General features: G+C 54.0%; 1 protein-coding gene and 1 long non-coding RNA gene across 4 annotated transcripts in view; one reads left to right on the top strand and one right to left on the bottom strand.

Annotated features, from left to right (window-relative positions):
* The first annotated feature begins 7,361 nt into the window (after nucleotides 1–7,361).
* LOC134732792 (uncharacterized) lies at nucleotides 7,362–12,598 on the top strand. The gene is made up of 3 exons (XR_010116324.1): nucleotides 7,362–8,664; nucleotides 11,794–11,955; nucleotides 12,533–12,598. It is a non-coding gene; the product is annotated as an uncharacterized lncRNA (long non-coding RNA).
* A 2-nt stretch (nucleotides 12,599–12,600) lies between these two features.
* The window catches only part of WFS1 (wolframin ER transmembrane glycoprotein), a 42,864-nt gene continuing 38,342 nt past the window's right edge, over nucleotides 12,601–17,122 (bottom strand). For all 3 annotated transcript variants that reach the window (XM_063619729.1, XM_055246001.2, XM_055246002.2), the window contains exon 8: nucleotides 12,601–15,205. In XM_063619729.1, the coding sequence (XP_063475799.1) occupies nucleotides 13,394–15,205 (1,812 nt within the window). In that variant the 3' untranslated portion in view covers nucleotides 12,601–13,393. The remainder of the gene's footprint in view (nucleotides 15,206–17,122) is intronic.

Raw genomic sequence — 17,122 nt, forward strand, 5'->3', positions numbered from 1 at the left:
AAATATTCAAAATTTTTCTGACCTGAAGAATCAAACTTTGCAGATGGAAAGAAACTACAGTGCCCGGCGCAATGGTGGAAAGCCTACCCAATTCCAGGGCCATCGTTTTGAGGATCAGAACTCAGGGAGACTGAGAACACTGTAAACGATGGCTTAGGAGAATCAGAATACGTCTTCATGGCTTCCCAGCAGCAATAAGGGGAGGAAGCGCTGCTTTCAAACTCTGAGAAGAAATTCTCGGACCTCGAATGCTGGCTATGCCCCTTCAAACTATTGATTACACCTGAGAGGGAAACGAAGACTTTTTACCCACGCAAGGTTTTGTACCAATTAGCTTTTGGTGTGTAATGAAACACCCCAGAATTTAGTGTCTTTAAAGAAAAAAAGAGTAAACATTGACTATTTCTTACAATTCCACCTGTGGGCTGGGAGGCAGAGCTGAGGATGAATGTTTTAGAACGGCCTCACTCACAGGTTTGCTGATTGGCTCAGGGCAACACAGATGCTTATCAGCAGGCATCTCTCTCACCCAGCGGGCTCTCCCAGGCCAGCCCTGTGATCACCCCAGTTGTTATCAGAAAGCGGTCTCAATCCAGACTCAACAGAGGGTTTTTGGTTCTTACACAAGAAAGAATTCCGGATGAGTCCACAGAGTAAAGTGAAAGCAAGTTTATTATGAGAGTAAAGGCAAGAAGGGATTGCTACCCCACAGGCAGAGCAGGGTGTTCCCAAGAGCAAGAGGAGGAACGCATGTGCCTTAGGTACAGTGCTTGTTTATATATAAGACAACAAAGCCACAAAATCCTGGGAGAGGTGTGCTCTGCTACTAGGGCTGGTGACCAAGGATTGTTCATCTTTGTGCAACTACTGTCTTCTGCAAGAATCTTTAAAGCAAACTCTTTTTTTTTTTGGATGGAGTCTTGCTCTGTCACCCAGGCTGGAGTGCTGGAGTGCAATGGTGCGATCTCCACTCACTGCAACCTCTGCCTCCCAGGTTCAAGCACTTCTCCTGCCTCAGCCTCCCAAGTAGCTGGGATTACAGGTGCCAGCCACCATACCTTGCTAATTTTTTGTATTTTTAATAGAGATGCATTTCACCATGTTGGCTAGGCTGGTCTTGAACCCCTGACCTCAGGTGATCTGCCCACCTCAGCCTCCCAAAGTGCTGGGATTACAAGTGTGAGCCACCGTGCCCAGCCACCAAACTTATTTTTAAACTAAGAATGCTTTTGTTCTTAAGGTATCAGGACATCAGGACATTTCCTGGGTCTGTTAAGTCCGGGGTCTGTTCGGTAAACATCGTTCACTTGTTCCCCATCTGTAAATCTCCTGTTGACTAAGAATGCCTAACCTCCTGGGAATGCAGCCCAGCGGGTCTCAGCCTCATTTTCGCAGCCCCTATTCAAGATGGAGTCACTCTGGTCAATGTCTCTGACACTGAAGCCCCCAAGGTCAGTAAGATAAGCCCCAAGGCACACTCGCTTCTCAAGTCTCTGCTTGTGTCACATTTCCTGTCGTCCCATGGGCCAAAACAAGTCACAGGACCAAGCCCAGGTCACCGTGAGGGGAGATGACCCAAAGGTATGGACCTATGGTGGGAAGTTTTCAAACTGGCTCCCATTCACGTAAAGGCAATTTCTCAGGAAGTCGCTGGAGGGTGTGCGCCACTAACACGAAACCAGGAAAGAAGGAAACACATGAGGCAGGGACTCCTGGTTGTCCCTGACATCTGACCTTCCCTTTGTAGGTCGCATTGGAGTTGTTATCTGGACACAGGATCATCCCTCAGAGCCAGGTGGGGCCCACAGCGAGGACACGGAAGTGATCTGCTCCAGGCACTGCTGTAAGAGGGGAGAAGCCTGTCTTTCACCTGCCCTCCCATCCTAAAGGCTGGCCAGACTGTAGACACAGTGCTGGAAGCGTAACCACCCAGTGGGTTCACCTTGCCCACTGCCTGGACAGAACCGATTTATCAAGACAGGAGAATTGCAATGGAGAAAGTAATTTAGGCAGAGCCGGCTGTGAGGGAGACTGGAGTTTTATTATTACTCAAATCAGTCTCCCCAGGCATTCGGGGATCAGAGTGTTAATTTTAATTATAATTAATTAATTAATTTGGAGACAGAGTCTCGCTCCGTCACCCAGGCTGGAGTGCAGTGGCATAATCTTGGCTCACTGCAACCTCTACCTCCCAGGTTCAGGCGATTCTCCTGCCTCAGCCTCCCGAGTAGCTGGGATTACAGGCACCCACAACCATGACTGGCTAATTTTTGTATTTTTAGTAGAGACGGGGTTTCACCGCATTGGCCAGGCTGGTCTCGAACTCCTGACCTCAAGTGATCTGCTCATCTTGGCCTCCCAAAGTGCTGGGATTACAGGCGTGAGCTAACGCGCCCGGCCGGGATCACAGTTTTTAAAGACAATTTGGTGGGTAGGGGCTTGGGAAGTGGGGAGTGCTGATTGGTCAGGTTGGAGATGGAATCATAGAGGGTTGAAGTGAGGTTTTCTTAACGTCTTCTCTTCCTAGGTGCAATGGTAGAACTGGTTGAGCCAGATTACTGGTCTGGGTGGTGTTGGCTAATCCATCCAGCGCAGGGTCTGCAAAATATCTCAAGCACTGATCTTAGGTTTTACAATAATGATGTTATCCCCAGGAGCAATTTGGGGAGGTTCAGACTCTTGGAGCCAGAGGCTGCATGACCTCTGAACTGTGATTCTAATCTTGTAGCTAATTAGTCCTGCAAAGGCAGACTGGACCCTAGGCAAGAAGGGGGGTCTTTTTGGGAAAGGGCTGTTATCAATTTTGTTTCAGTCAAACCATGAACTGAATTCCTTCCCAAAGTTAGTTTGGCCTATGTCCAGGAATGAACAGGGACAGCTTAAAGGTTAGAAGGAAGATGGAGTCTGTTAGGTCTGATTTTTTTCACTGTCATAATTTCCTCAGTTATAATTTTGCAAAGGTGGTTTCAGAAGCTGGAGCAACTAGTTTAGATCTCAAGATAGAAAATGTGGGTCAAAAGAGAGAGAGAGTGACAAGAGAGAAGAAACCTGCCTGGAACCAGCACGCTAGCCTAGGCCACCTACTCAGATGGTGACCTGAGAGAGAAATACAATTCTGTTTTGCATAAACTGCTGTACTGGAGGGTCTCTTTGTTATAGCAGCCTAGCCTGGGATCCCAGAAATGGATACCACGGAGGAGAGACACAAAGGGAACCCCCCGGGTGACAGTGAGGGAGTCCCCAGGGTGACGGCTGGGTGGTGGGCCTAGAGAGTGAACAGTCCAGATTGACACAAGAAGATGGAAATTTCCAAACAATAAACCTACGGGCCTGGGGAAGCAGAAATTGAGAGCTTATCTGATAGTTTTAACACATTGAGAAGAATTTTCTATTTTTCACAAATGAATTAGTGATCAATGTGGAAAAAAACTAGACAAACAAAAAACTAGATAATTATTAGGCACAGCATAAACAAAAAGTAATCATAAGCCGGCCGCGGTGGCTCACATCTGTAATCCCAGCACTTGGGGAGGCCAAGGTGGCTGGATCACCTGAGGTCAGGAGTTCGTGACCAGCCTGGCTAACACAATGAAACCCTGTCTCTGTGGTGGCATGTGCCTGTAATCCCAGCTACTTGGAAGGCCGAGGTATGAGAATCGCTTGAACCCGGGAGGCGGAGGTTGCAGTGAGCCGAGATCATGCTACTGCACTCCAGTCTGGGAGACAGAGTGAGACTCGGTCTTCAAAAAAAAAAAAGAAAAAGAAAAGAAAGAAAGAAATGTAATCATAGTGCCTTCCGTGGCCCAGCTGTGAATCCTATTCACACAGCATAGAAATGATGGACACTGATTTAACAGGACACAGTGAGATGGTGATACTGGGAAGGTGGCTTGTCCATTAAAGTCTCGTCGAAGGAGGCCAGAGGGGCCATATGAGAGATGATTTTTCTTTCATGGTGTCTACACATATTATCTCAAACTGGAAAATCAGAAATAGCATATGAACATGTTATTCCAAAACATGGAGGTAATTAGCAGAAGAAACAGCCAAAAGGGGTGGAGGCCGTTCCTCTGAGGCATGGCAACTGGGGGTGAGAGCAAAGGGATAGGGGCTTTAAAAACCATGAGCATTTAATTTAATTTAAAGAGACAGGAAGCGAAGATGTTGCCGGAAAGGGGTCCCGATCCAGACCCCAAGAGAGGGTTCTTGGATCTCGCGGAAGAAAGAATTCAGGGCGGAGTCCATGAAGAAAAGTGAAAGCAAGTTTATTAGGAAAGTACAGGAAGAAAAGAATGGCTACTCCATGGACAGAGCAGCCTGAGGGCTGCTGGTTGCCCATTTTTATGGTTATCTCTTGATGATATGCTAAACAAGGGGTGGATTATTCATGCCTCCCCTTTCTAGACCATATAGGGTAACTTCCTGACATTGCCACTGCATTTGTAAACTGTCATGGCGCTGACGGGAGTGTGGCAGCAAAGACGACCAGAGGTCACTCTCACGGCCATCTTGGTTTTGGTGGACTTTGGCTGGCTTCTTTAATGCAAACTGTTTTATCAGCAAGGTCTGTATGACTTGTATTTTGTGCCAACCTCCTATCTCATCCTGTGACTTAGATGCCTTAACCATCTGGGAATGCAACCCAGTAGGTTTCAGCCTCATTTTACCCAGCTCCTGTTCAAGATGGAGTCGCTCTGGTTCACACGCCTCTGACAGCCCTGCTGTATGACCCCACCCTGGTGGGTGGGGTGGAGAGTGTGAGAAGGGTTCAGGGACCGGCAGAAGCTGAGCTGCGCTGGCAGGAGATGGAGATGCCTCCAAACCAAGGGGTTCCTGGGTGGAACATGCTCTGCTCTGTCTCCATTCTGGAGCAGGGTTTGCTGATGACAGTCCCTGCACTTCCTCAGGCCCCTGCTTACCTAGCTGCCCACTGGAAGGGAGCGTGTCTTGGCCATGCCCAGCACAGGAGCCTTGAGAACTGGAGAATGAATGGATGATGGACTAAATCCATAAATTCATGAATGATTGAAGGAATGAATGGCTCCATGAATGAATGATTGTGTAAATGATGGTGTGATACTTTATTTCTCAACAAATCATAGCCGTCCTGAAAAGCAGATCTTTATAATGCTGATCTCACAGAGGAGCCAACTGAGGCTGGAAAAGTTAGGAGGTGTGCCCAAGGCCCATCCTATACGACAGCGACCAGTGTGACCACTGATTGAGACCTACTGCGTGCTGGGCCTTGTGTCGCACACTTTGCACTCTATTGTATTCTACATAAACCCGTGAGGCAGGTCCTATTACTGCTCCTGTTCTAGAGGTAAGGACCTTGAGTTTCAGAGAGGTTAGGGAACCTGCCCAGGGCCACACAGTAAAGGCAGAGGCCAGGCTGGAACACGGGTCTCTGAAACCTACGCGGTCATAGGTTCTGGAGCTGGGGTCTGGCCCCATTCTGTCTTGACCCCAGTGCCTCTGTTCTTCCTCCACTGATATCGCGAGGCAAAGGGTGGTGAACTCCACGCAGCCTGCAGAATCTAGGGAAAGTTGTAAGGTTCCTATTGGTACCTATATTAGGGTTCTCCGGAGGGACAGAACTATAAGATCTATGTGTCTACGAAAGGGGGTTTATCAGAGATAATTGACTCACACGATCACAAAGCAAAGTTTCATGATAGGCTGTCTGCAAGCTGGGGAAGAAGGAAGCCAGTAGTGGCTCAGCCCAAGTCCAAAAGCCTCAAAAGTAGGGAAGCCGACAGTGCAGCCTTCAATCTGCGGCTGAAAGCACAGATTTCGGCAAACCACTGGTGTAAGTCCCAGAGTCCAAAGGCCGAAGAACCTGGAGTCTGATGTCCAAGGGCAGGAGGAGTGGAAGGAAGCATCCAGCATGTGAGGAAGATGAAGGTGGAAGACTCAGCAAGCCAGCTTCTCCCACCTTCTTCCGCCTGCTTAGTTGGAGCCTCGCTGGCAGCGGATTGAATGGTGCCCACCCACATGGAGGGTGGGTCTGCCTCTCCCAGTCCACTGACTCAAATGTCAGTCTCCTCTGGCAACACCCCCACAGACACACCCAGAAAAAATGTTTCACTAGCTATCTAGGCATCTCTCACTCCAATCCAGTTGACACCTAACAGTAACCATCACAGTACCTATCGGGATTCATTCTTTATATGCTACAAAAAGATCCTGCGTAATAACTTCTGCTACTTTTGCTGAAAGAAATCCAAACAGCCTCGAAAAGGGGACAGCCTCCTTGACTTAAACTAAACACAAAGCCCTCCCTGGTTTGGAAATACCTGGAGAAACTTGCACCTTGGCTCTGAGCAGCCGTAGAGCAAGCAAGGGCAGTGATAGTGAGAGGTGACAGCGTACTGGCAGCCCTTGCTCGCTCTCGGCGCCTCCTCAACGTCAGCGCCCCCTCTGGCCGCGCTTGAGGGACCCTTCAGCCCGCCGCTGCACCGTGTTAGCCCCCTCTCTGGGCTGGCCGAGGCCGGAGCCGGCTCCCTCAGCTTGGGGGTAGGTGTGGAGGGAGAGGCGCGGGCGGGAACCTGGGCTGCGCGCTGCGCTTGCGGGCCAGCGCGAGTTCCGGGTGGGCGGGGGCTCGGCGGGCCCCGCTCTCGGAGCAGCAGCCCAGCGCTGCCGGCCCCGGGCAGTGAGGGGCTTAGCACCCGGGCCAGCAGCTGTGGAGGGTGCTCCGGGTCCCCCAGCAGGGCCGGCCCGCCGGCACTGCGCTCGAATTCTCGCCGGGCCTTAGCTGCCTCCCTGCAGGGCAGGGCTCCGGACCTGCGGCCCACCATGCCCGAGCCCCACCCCGGCCGTAGGCTCCTGCGCGGCCGAGCCTCCCGGACAAGCGCCGCCCCCTGCTCCGCGGCGCCGGATCCCATCGACCGCCCAAGGGCTGAGGAGTGCGGGCGCACGGAGCCGGATCGGCGGGCAGCTCCACCTGCTGCCTCGGTGTGGGATCCACTAGGTGAAGCCAGCTGGGCTCCTGAGTTTAGTGGGGATTTGGAGAACCTTTATGTCTAGCTAAGGGACTGTAAATACACCAATCAGCACTCGTGTCTAGCTCAAGGTTTGTAAATGCACCAATCAACACTCAGCACCCTGTGTCTAGCTCAAGGTTTGTAAATGCACCAATCAGTGCTCTGTGTCTAGCTAATCCAGTGGGGACTTGGAGAACTTTTGTGTCTAGCTCAGGGATTGTAAACACACCAATCAGCACCCTGTCAAAATGGACCAATCAGCTCTCTGTAAAACAGACCAATCAGCTCTCTGCAAAGTGGACCAATTAGCAAGATGTGGGTGGGGCCAGATATGAGAATAAAAGCAGGCTGCCGGCACCGGAAGTGGTAACACGGTGGGGTTCTCTTCCAGGCTGTGGGGGTTAGTTCTTTCGCTCTTTGTGATAGCTCTCACTGCTGCTCGGTCTTTGGGTGTGTGCTGCGTTTATGAGCTGTAACGCTTGCCGTGAAGGTCTGCAGCTTCACTCCTGAGCCAGCGAGACGAGGAACCCATCAGAAGGAAGAAAACTCGGAACACATCCGAACATCAGAAGGAACAAAGTCCAGACACGCTGCCTTTAAGAACTGTAACAGTTGCCGCAAGGGTCCATGGCTTCATTCTTGAAGTCAGGGAGACCAAGAACCCACGAATTTCAGACACAATGGCGGGCGCCAGCCCTGCTGCAGGGCCATACATCTTTTTAATTTCCTCTCATCTTCCCCCCGGTTCTGAGAGGAAGGTGCTTTCACCTGCACTGTTCCCATGAGGAAACGAGGCTTCAGGAATCTGACAAAGCTTCCAAAGTTCCATGGCCGGCAGGAACCAAGGTTTCGATAGCCAGACTTCTCAGCCCCCTAGGTGGAGAAGCAGGAGGCATGACAGATGGTGAGAGTGCATGCCAGGTCAAGCCGAAAATGCGACAATGCCACATGGTTTTTCCACTTAGCTGCAGGATGCCTTTGAACAGTGTTGCAGCCCCGTGGGCAGAAAATTGCACTTGCCTCAACCCTCATTAAAGCAAATCGAGTCAGAAGGGATTGAAACACCTGGAAGAAATAACGATGGATTCAAACAAGGAAAAGGTGTGGGTCCGTCCCTTTTCCTGGCAAATCCAGCGGCCTAGGAGACGTCACAAAAACATTCCAAGGCTTCTGAACTTTTAAAGAGGCTAAGGATGGGGCCTGCCAGGTACAGGATGGCTCATGCAGGTGGAGACGCAGCCATAGGATACCTGGGTTTCATCGCAGCCTCGTCACCTACCAGTGTTGGGACTGTATCAGTTATCCCGAATTTAACAGCCTAAAGCCACATTCATCATCTTATACTTTGTGGGGGTCAGGAACCCAGGAGTGGATTCACCAGGAGGTTCTGCTGGGGAGTGTGGGCAGTGGCAGCCATCCCTGTTTCCAAGTGCACCGTGTGGCAGCTGGCTTGAGGCTCTGGGTCCTCTAGGGTGCGGGCTTCCCCACCCAGAGTGACGGATCCGAGAGAGAGCAGCCGAACTGAAAGCCACAGCCTTTTGTAAACAAACCTCAGAAGTGACATCTCGTCACTTCTGCCATATTTACTGGTCACACAGACCCATCCTGCTACATGAAAGGAGCAGCAGGAAGGTGGCGGGGACTACTGGGACCATCTTGGAGGCTGCCACAGACATCCAAGGTGACTTACCGCCCTGCTCCGTGCCCGGGTCCCCGTGGATAAAGTGGGGACAATAACATCACCCTCACCAGGTTTTTGAAAGCATGTCCACAAAGCAGCCACCAGTGTCTGGCAGGCGGTAGGTGTTCTGCAGGGAGTAGTCGGCTGCCCCACCCAGCTCTGGGCCCAGCTCCCTCCTCTGATGGGGCTGGTGTCCTTGGGGCTCTTCCAGCTCCAGCAGAAATGGGGAGCGGGGTACCGGGTCACCTCACTGCCTGGCTTGCTGGGCCAGGCGCTCGGCCCTCAGCCCCAGTTATACGCTTGGTCTCAGCCGGGGCTTCCCAAAACGCAGCACCCGAGTTCTTCCCATCTTTGGGGGTGGGATTCAGCACAGGACCCCCACTGTCCTAAAGAGACAGGTTATTCTGTAACTAAAATAGGAAGAAAAGGGCCTTTCTGGCTAACGGCAGGAAAAAAACACATCTAGTTAGAGGAAAGCTAGAAACAGTGAGTTTAGCTGACTGATTTGATCACTTCTGGAAGGAAAGAAAAGGGAACCCGAGTCTTTTCTGTTTTGTTTGTTTTGTTTTGTTTTGTTTTGTTTTGTTCCTCAGGCTACTTTCCAAAGTCACTGTAGAAGTTCAACACTTTAGGAACAACTTTAACAATGGTTTGCCAGCCTCCAAGGTGTGGTTTCCTAACAACTGGGAAGCTTTTGGGCTCCAAATGATTGATCAAGTTATGAGTGACTCAAGCAACAGCAAAGTTCTTTTTAGAAAAACAACAAAGCACCTTTATCTTTACCTGGGTGCTGTTAGAATTACGCGTGGGGCCCACACAGTCAGATGACATCATGAGCCTCAGACAAACTGCAACAGGCAGCAACATTCAGGGATAACAGGCAGGGAGCAGGAACCCAAAGGTTTTCCAGGAGACATCTCAGAGAGGGGCTCAGGAGCCATGCAGAGGGGTGGGGGCGTGGGAATCTGGGACGCTAGAGCCCTGTCAGTGGCCCAGTCTGACGCTGTCACTCCAGCTGTGTCTCTCTGGAGGCTGCAGGCAAGAACCATCTCCTCACCTTTTCCAGCGTGAGAGACGCCCATGTTCCTTGGTTCATGGCCCCTTCTCCCATCTTGAAGCCTGCAGGGTGGCATCTTCCAATCTCTCACCCTTACCCTCCAGCCTCCCTCTTACAAGGACACTTGAAATTACTTTGGGCCCTTCTGGATAGGAAAGTCCAGAATCATCTCCCCAGTAGCAAGGTCTTTAACTGAATCCCATCTGCAGTGTCCCTCTTGCCATGCAAGGGGACACACGAACAGGATTTGGGGATTAGGACCTGGATATCTTTGGGGGCTGCGATTCTACCGCCCACAGTCTTCACGATGGACATGTCTATTTTGCAACAGCCGCCAGGATGAGAGAATGCATGGTATGTGTCCAGCATATGGTGGGTGCTCCATTAACGTTGGTGAAACTGGGCAGAGCATCACAGCGCTCACAGTAGATGACTAGCACTTTTCTCTACCTGCCATAGTGCTATATTCACTGACTGGTGCCTGATCCATCTCCCCACAAACACCCCTCCCAGTGGGGCAGGGGCTCTGTTCATTGCTGCATCCTCTGTGCCAGGAAAGAGTGAAGCACACAGCAGGTGCTGAATGTTTTGAGTCAATGAGTGTTCATTTTCTTTGTCATGAAGAGGAAGCACTATTTATCGGATAGGGTCCTGGCTGTCAAAGTGTGCCTTCCGGAAACCGAGCTGCCGGATGAGATGTGTTGGGCCATGTGGCTGTTTAGTAGCCCTGACACCCCATCCTGCTGATCGGGAGCTGGGGTGGTTACAGGATTCTATCCTCAGGTGGCAGACTCGAGAGAGACAGGTCCTGCTTCATGGGCGTCTGCAGAAATGCGGGTTTTTGTCACCTCACTTGGGAGTGCACTTGCATGATGTAGGATCAAAAAAAAAAAAAAAAAAAAGGAAAAGAGCATTTGAATAATTGAACTGTGAACGACTGGTCTTTAACAGCATGTCCAAAGGAGGCAGAGAGGTCTTTCTGATGGCTTCACTACCCAAGAATGGATAGTGAAGGCCCCCTGAAAGAACACCCTTGGGGAGCCGGGCTTCCGGAGGGCTTGGAAACTGGTGCCAAACCCTCTCCTGGCACTTGAGATGGCACCACCCAATTGGGTCTTTCCTGACTCATTCTCTCAAATGCTACTACCTTGTGGAAGCAAAGTGAGACCCTGCCCCCGGTCCCTCCCTGGGTGTCCTACAGCTCCATGGGGTGATGGTCCAGACCAGAGCAGGTGGCCGGGACGGGTGTTAAATAACGGCTGTTCCTGCAGACGGCAGGTTCTTTCCTGGGTGGGGTGGTTGCGGGGGCCTGGGGAGCCTCTCTGTAAAACCCAGAACAAATGTGGAGGCTGCAGTGAGCCGAGATAGCACCGCTACACTCCAGCCTGGGTGACAAAGTGAGACCCTATTTCAAACAAACAAAAACGGTGTTGCTAAGAAGTTTTGAAAACCACTAACCTAGCCCAGACTTTCCATTTTACAGATCGGGACACTGAGGCCTGGGGACAGGTGTTAAATGGTGCCTGGTGGCACAGGGGTTTGTGGCAGAATGAGTGGAACCCGAGACCATGCCTATTCTGGACTCTGCCCAAAAGACAGCACCACTTCTCCTCCAAGCTGCGCGCCTCTGCTGGTTGGTTAGAAACTAGTTGTGGGTGCTGAGTGGCAGCATAGTGGCCCAGGGGAAGGGGACAGGCAGAGCTCCGTCCCTCCTGCTCTGCTTTGTGCCATGTGCTAATGTGCTATGGCCTCCACTCTGAACCTCGGTGTCTTCTGTAGATGGGGGATGTTGGAGCATCGTCCTCATCCAGGTGTTGTGAGGGAGATGCTGTGTTGTCATCTTTGTCCTCTCGGAAAGCATCAGGCGACTTCCCTCCTCTGCACAGTCAGTGGGGATCCTGGGGGCAGAGTCACAGGGCGAGGGCCTTCCATGGCCTCACAAATCCACTGGATGGGGAGAGGAAATGGGGCTGAACTCCAACCTCATCTCACTGCCTGGGAAAGAAACCCAGGGGCGAGCACATGGCTCGGAGTGATGACACCTCCTGAGCCTCTCGTGTGGTTTCACCCAGCCCCTCCAGGCAGGACAAACCAGGATGAGAGGACAGTGTCGGGGTGTAGCTGCCACCACCCAGTGTCGTCCGAGGAAAATGGAGCAGCCACATCCTGCACGGCAACACCAGGTGACCGAGCCAGAGCGTGTGACCACTCAACGCTTCCCACCCACAGCAGAGGTGAGGCCTGGTGCCCAGCATAGAGCAGCCCAGCCTACGGGGGACAGGAGCAGGTACAGGCCATGTCCTCAACCTCAGGGAAGACAGCAAAGACTCAAGGGGCTGGGACAGACACAGGCTGCCCAAGAGGGGTGAGGTTTGCTGAGGGGCCCGCAGCTGCTCGGGTACCCCCAAATGACTAAGTTCTGATTATAATCCCATGGGGTCATCACTGCAGGTTAGGGAACACAGGAGGTGGTTTCACAACACACTCCCGCATGGGCAGCAGCCCCCACGCCATCAATCACCTGTAGGCTCCACTTCATGGGTAACTGGAATTCAAAGATAATTATGACTGTGCACTTTCCGCTCAGTAAGATGTGAGGATGGCTGGGCTGACACTCCATGGTCACCTTCAGCACAGGTGTCTCTGCACAGGCAGCCCATGCCCAGGCCACCCCACAGTTACGGCAGATGCCCCAGGGGCCCCTCCAGCTGGAGGTGAAGCCAGGGTCTGGCTTTGGCAGGAAGCCGTCAACTGTGAAATGTCAACCTTGCTCTTTTATAACTCAAATTGCACTTGCATTTCATTCAACAGGAGTGCAGGCTCTGCTGATGCTCACACACATACAAGAAAGACTTCAGGAAAGAAAGGAAGGAAAGCACTGCAGGTTCCACCAGAGGATTTTATTTCAGCCACTCGGGACCCTGGCTTTCTGCTCCATGGCACTGAACACAGGTTCTTCTGAGCACTAGCAGGTACCTCCCCACCGCCGCCCCCACGGGGTTCTCTGTTTCCCAAGTCCTGATGGGTTCAGACAAGACTCCCACAAATTCACCCACTACCTGCTGGACAAGGAGGGTCAGGAGGCAGCCTGTGGTGCTGAGCTCAGTGTGACACACTGCCAGTGCACCGCCTCCCCCAGCCTCTGATGGGGCCGGGCCTTGACCATGTGACAGGCTCAAGCTGCCGTGCACATCCCCCAGGAAAGGGGAAGAGCTGCTAAGGTTCAGCAGTGACCAAAGAAATAAGAACTGCTACTGTGGAGTTGACACAGATGCTTATCTGGTTCTTCAACCAACAAATCCAACACGAAAGTAAGAGGCAACAGGGTGCTTGAAGGTGGGGGAGGAGAGGGAATCTCATCTGTAAAGTGCTTTTTGAGACACCGGAACCTCCTAGTCTAGCCTGGCACACCCACATCACTCGGAAAGGTCAGGCTCGGGGTGGAGATGACATGCAATTCCCAACACACTTGGCATTCACGGTGGACAGAGCTACACAGCAGCCTCCCCTTTGTCGGAGTCCACGCAGTCTACACATGGACACAAGGTCTCTGCAGCCACGGTCTGCACACGTGGGCACACATGGCACTGGTGCACGCCTGTCGGGCTGGGGCCACACTGGGGAAGGGCCTCACGGCAACATGCACTGGAAGCTCCTCGTGGCGGCCCTTCCTCAGGCCGCCGACAGGAACGGGAAGAAGAAGAAGTCGAAGGCGAACTTCACGGCGCCATGCACGGTGCTGCGCCAGTCGTGCTCGATCTTCACGTGCCGCCTGGTGGGCGAGAGCTGGGCCATGCAGTTGAGGCAGCTGATGGCCTTGAGCTCGAAGACAGGCCACTTGCTGCCCAGGCGGCCCTCCAGGATGGTGCTGAACTCGATGACGCTGCCCTGGCGCAGGCTGAGCAGCACGCTCTTGAACTCGCTGCTGGCCCGCAGCACGATGTCCTTGGTGACGTCATCCTCCTCGCGGCTACGCGAGCCGTCGGCGCCGCTGCTGAACGGCATGCCCACGGTGATCTCAAACTTGTAGCGGTCGAACTTCTTGATATGGCAGGGGTGCTTGGCCAGCAGCTTAAGGCGACAGAGCTCCTCCTCGGCCGTGGAGGTGTTGCCAGGGCTGCAGGCAGGGTAGGCCTCGCCGTAGAGGCAGCGCATCCAGTCGCCGATGAAGAACGGGAGCATGTTGATGGCAGACTCGGCGCTGTTGTCGATGTCAGTCACGCGGACGTACTTGAAGCGGCCGGTCCACGTGACCCTGTGGCCCTCCAGGTGGCTGCAGAGGATCTGGGTGCGCGCCATGTTGGTCTCCTTCCAGGCGCGTGGCCCGCACAGCACACCATACTGCTGCCAGGTCAGTGTGGAGTTGTAGACCTTCATGCCCTCTGAGCGGTACACGTAGAACCAGCAGAACAGCACGATGGCCGTGAGCCACACCAGGATGAGCTTGACCATGGAGCTCCGCGTCAGGGACTTCACCATCCCCACCACAGAGAAGCTGGCCTTGGTCCACCAGCGCAACAGCAGGGGCACACTGCAGACCGCCACGGTGACTGCGATCTTGGTGAGCTCCAGAGACACGAACCACCGGGTGAACTGCAGCACGCCCACCAGGGCCAGGCCGGCCACCAGGATGGGGAGGGCAAAGAGGAAAAGGAAGTAGCCGATGGAGGCGCGCAGCAGCCCCAGGCCTGTGGACTCCAGCAGGATGACCACCGCGAGCTCACACCACATGAAGCACACCAGGTAGGGCACCAGGTAGCAGTAGGTACCCTTGAAATTCCTCAGCTGCGCCATGCGGAAGAAGAGGTAGAGCAGGTAGACGTAGAGCAGGCAGGGGACGCTGACGTTGAGGACGACCAGGTGGCCGACAGGCACGGTGATGAAGGTCTGGCCAAGGACCTTCATGTAGGGCCAATTCAGGGGCATGGAGGGCAGCAGCGACAGCAGACCGGCGGTGACCTCGGTGGCCAGGGCCCTGCGTGTGTAGGGCTCCGCGTGGGTGCTCAGGCTCAGGTAGCTGGTCACAGTAAAGAAGCCGGCGATGACAGCCAGCTCCGAGCAGGGGATGCAGTCCTTGCTGGCGATGGGGAAGGAAAAGATGACAAAGAAGACAGAGAGCAGGAAGTGCGCATAGGGCTCCAGGTGGTTCCAGCCGAAGTTGACCTCGGCCTGCTCCACATCCAGGTTGGGCTCGAAGCGCAGCAGCAGGTCAGTGAGGGTGCGGAAGTTCTCCCAGGCCTTGCTGTCCTGGAACACCTTGAGGGTGCAGATCACCATGGAGGTGAAGGACAGGTAGAAGATGACCAGCGGGATGAAGAAGGCGAAGAAGTCGATGGTGAGGTTGCTGATGATGAAGAAGAAGATGAGGGCGTTGATGTGGTGCGTGGGGATGATGGTGGACAGCCAGTGCATACCCGCCCTGGAGGCCATGTCAATCAGGTACTCCTTGATCTCCATGATGGCGTGCAGGGGGTACTTGACCACCTGGGGGAAAGATGGTACATGGGAACCAGGCTGGGACAGGACCCCCACTGCTCCCATCTCACGCCTCCCTCTGACCACCCTGCCTCTGGACAAAAGGAACACGCACCCCTGCGTTTTCCCATCACCAGCCCCATCCTAGTGGTCCTCCCCACGCTCACGGTCCCTGTAGCCCCTCCCTCTTCTGGGCCTGGAGCCCCCGCTCTGCCCCATGCCTGGCTCCCCCCCTTCTACCAGCATGACTAGATGCATGGGTGCTTCTCTCCCTGCAAGACCTCCAGCACCTGGAGGGACCCACGGGGCTCCCCACTTCCCTCCCCTCAGGGTCACCCACATGAAGAGATGACAGAGCTCTGAGGTGCCTGTCTGGGAACTGGTTTTGTGACCCAGCTCTGCCCTGCAGCAAGGACGTCACCTCCCTGAGCCTCCATGAAGGGAAATGGCGACTTTTATGAGGCTGGGCTGTAGGAGGGGAAGCCGCAGGCAGGCCCGGGAGGGGCGGCAGAGCAAGCGTTAGGGAAAAGGAGTTCAGTGCAGACACAGGCAGAGGGGCCAGCACCCCTCTCCCAGCAAAGACACCATTCAGCTGCACGGGGCGGCCGGGTGAGCTGCCCTCCCTGTGGCAGGAGACCCTGAGAAGCAGCTTCCAGGCCACCTTCTGCCCCTACACACACGTGCACACTCACACAACCCACCCCTACACACATGCATACATTCACACAAACAACCCACCCCTATACACACATGCATACATTCACACAAATAACCCACCCCTATACACACATATTCACACACACACAACCCACCCCTACACACATGCATTCACACACACTCATTCACACACACAACCCACCCCTACACATTCACACATGCAACCCACCCCTACACATGCATACTCACCCCTACACTCATGCACAGTCCTACATGTGCACCCTCACACATGCACACCCACCCCTGCACAGTGCACACTCAAGGGCACACCCACTCCTACAGTGCACACCCACCCCCACATGTGCACCCTCACACATGCACACCCACCCCTACACATGTGCACACCTACCCTACACGTGTGCACCTACACATACACACCAGCGCACCCCCGCCCCCCATAGTGCTTACAATAGGCACACAATCCCACACAGTCACGGCCAAAGGCTGCCTTCCCTCGACCTGTGGGTCCTGCTCCCCTGCTCTACATGCAGCGCTAAGGTCAGAAAGAGCTCTTGGCCTTCACCACAGCCAAGAGGAGCAGAGGGCTGAGGGAGGCACGCTGGGAGCAGCCTCAGGATGGGGTGACGCAGCACTGCCACCCAGGCCCGGCCCCCATGCCTGCCTGGTCTGTGCAGAACTCAGAGGCCCTGAGCCCTGCCAGAACACAGGGCAGCCAGGCAGAGGGCCTGCCGGGGATGGGGGAGAAAGTGGCCATGGTGCCAGTGCTCACGCGGCATGGCGTGGCATACAAAGCAGGGTCTGTGCATCTTCAGAAGTGCCAGGGGCCTGGACCAACACCGGGAAGTGGACGCCTAGGGGGCGGCCCCACATGGGGGTAGGGAAGCCTGGCTGCGTGTCCAGAGCCCACTGAGGGGCTACATGACACAGCCAGGCTGGAGCACCCCATCAGCTCAGGGCCTCAGGGCAGCACCAGACCCCACAAATCCCCTGGGGCAGGTTCTCTGCACCCGGCCCACCAGAAGGCCAAGGAGGGATCCCAGGTGAATGGCAACTAGGTGACAACACCAGAATGTGGCCCTCACCTGCCAAGAGCCTTGGCTGTCAGCTCTGGAGGACCAGAACACCTGGAAACAACCAGAAGACAGAGTCTTCCACAGATGAGAGGGGCAGGCTCATGGAGGAAACGAAGTGTTGAGGAGTGCGTGCATGCACGTCTACACGTGTGGGGGAACAGCTCTGCTGTTTCGT

This window comes from Symphalangus syndactylus, chromosome 16 (assembly GCF_028878055.3).
Source record: "Symphalangus syndactylus isolate Jambi chromosome 16, NHGRI_mSymSyn1-v2.1_pri, whole genome shotgun sequence".
NCBI classification, from domain to species: domain Eukaryota; kingdom Metazoa; phylum Chordata; class Mammalia; order Primates; family Hylobatidae; genus Symphalangus; species Symphalangus syndactylus.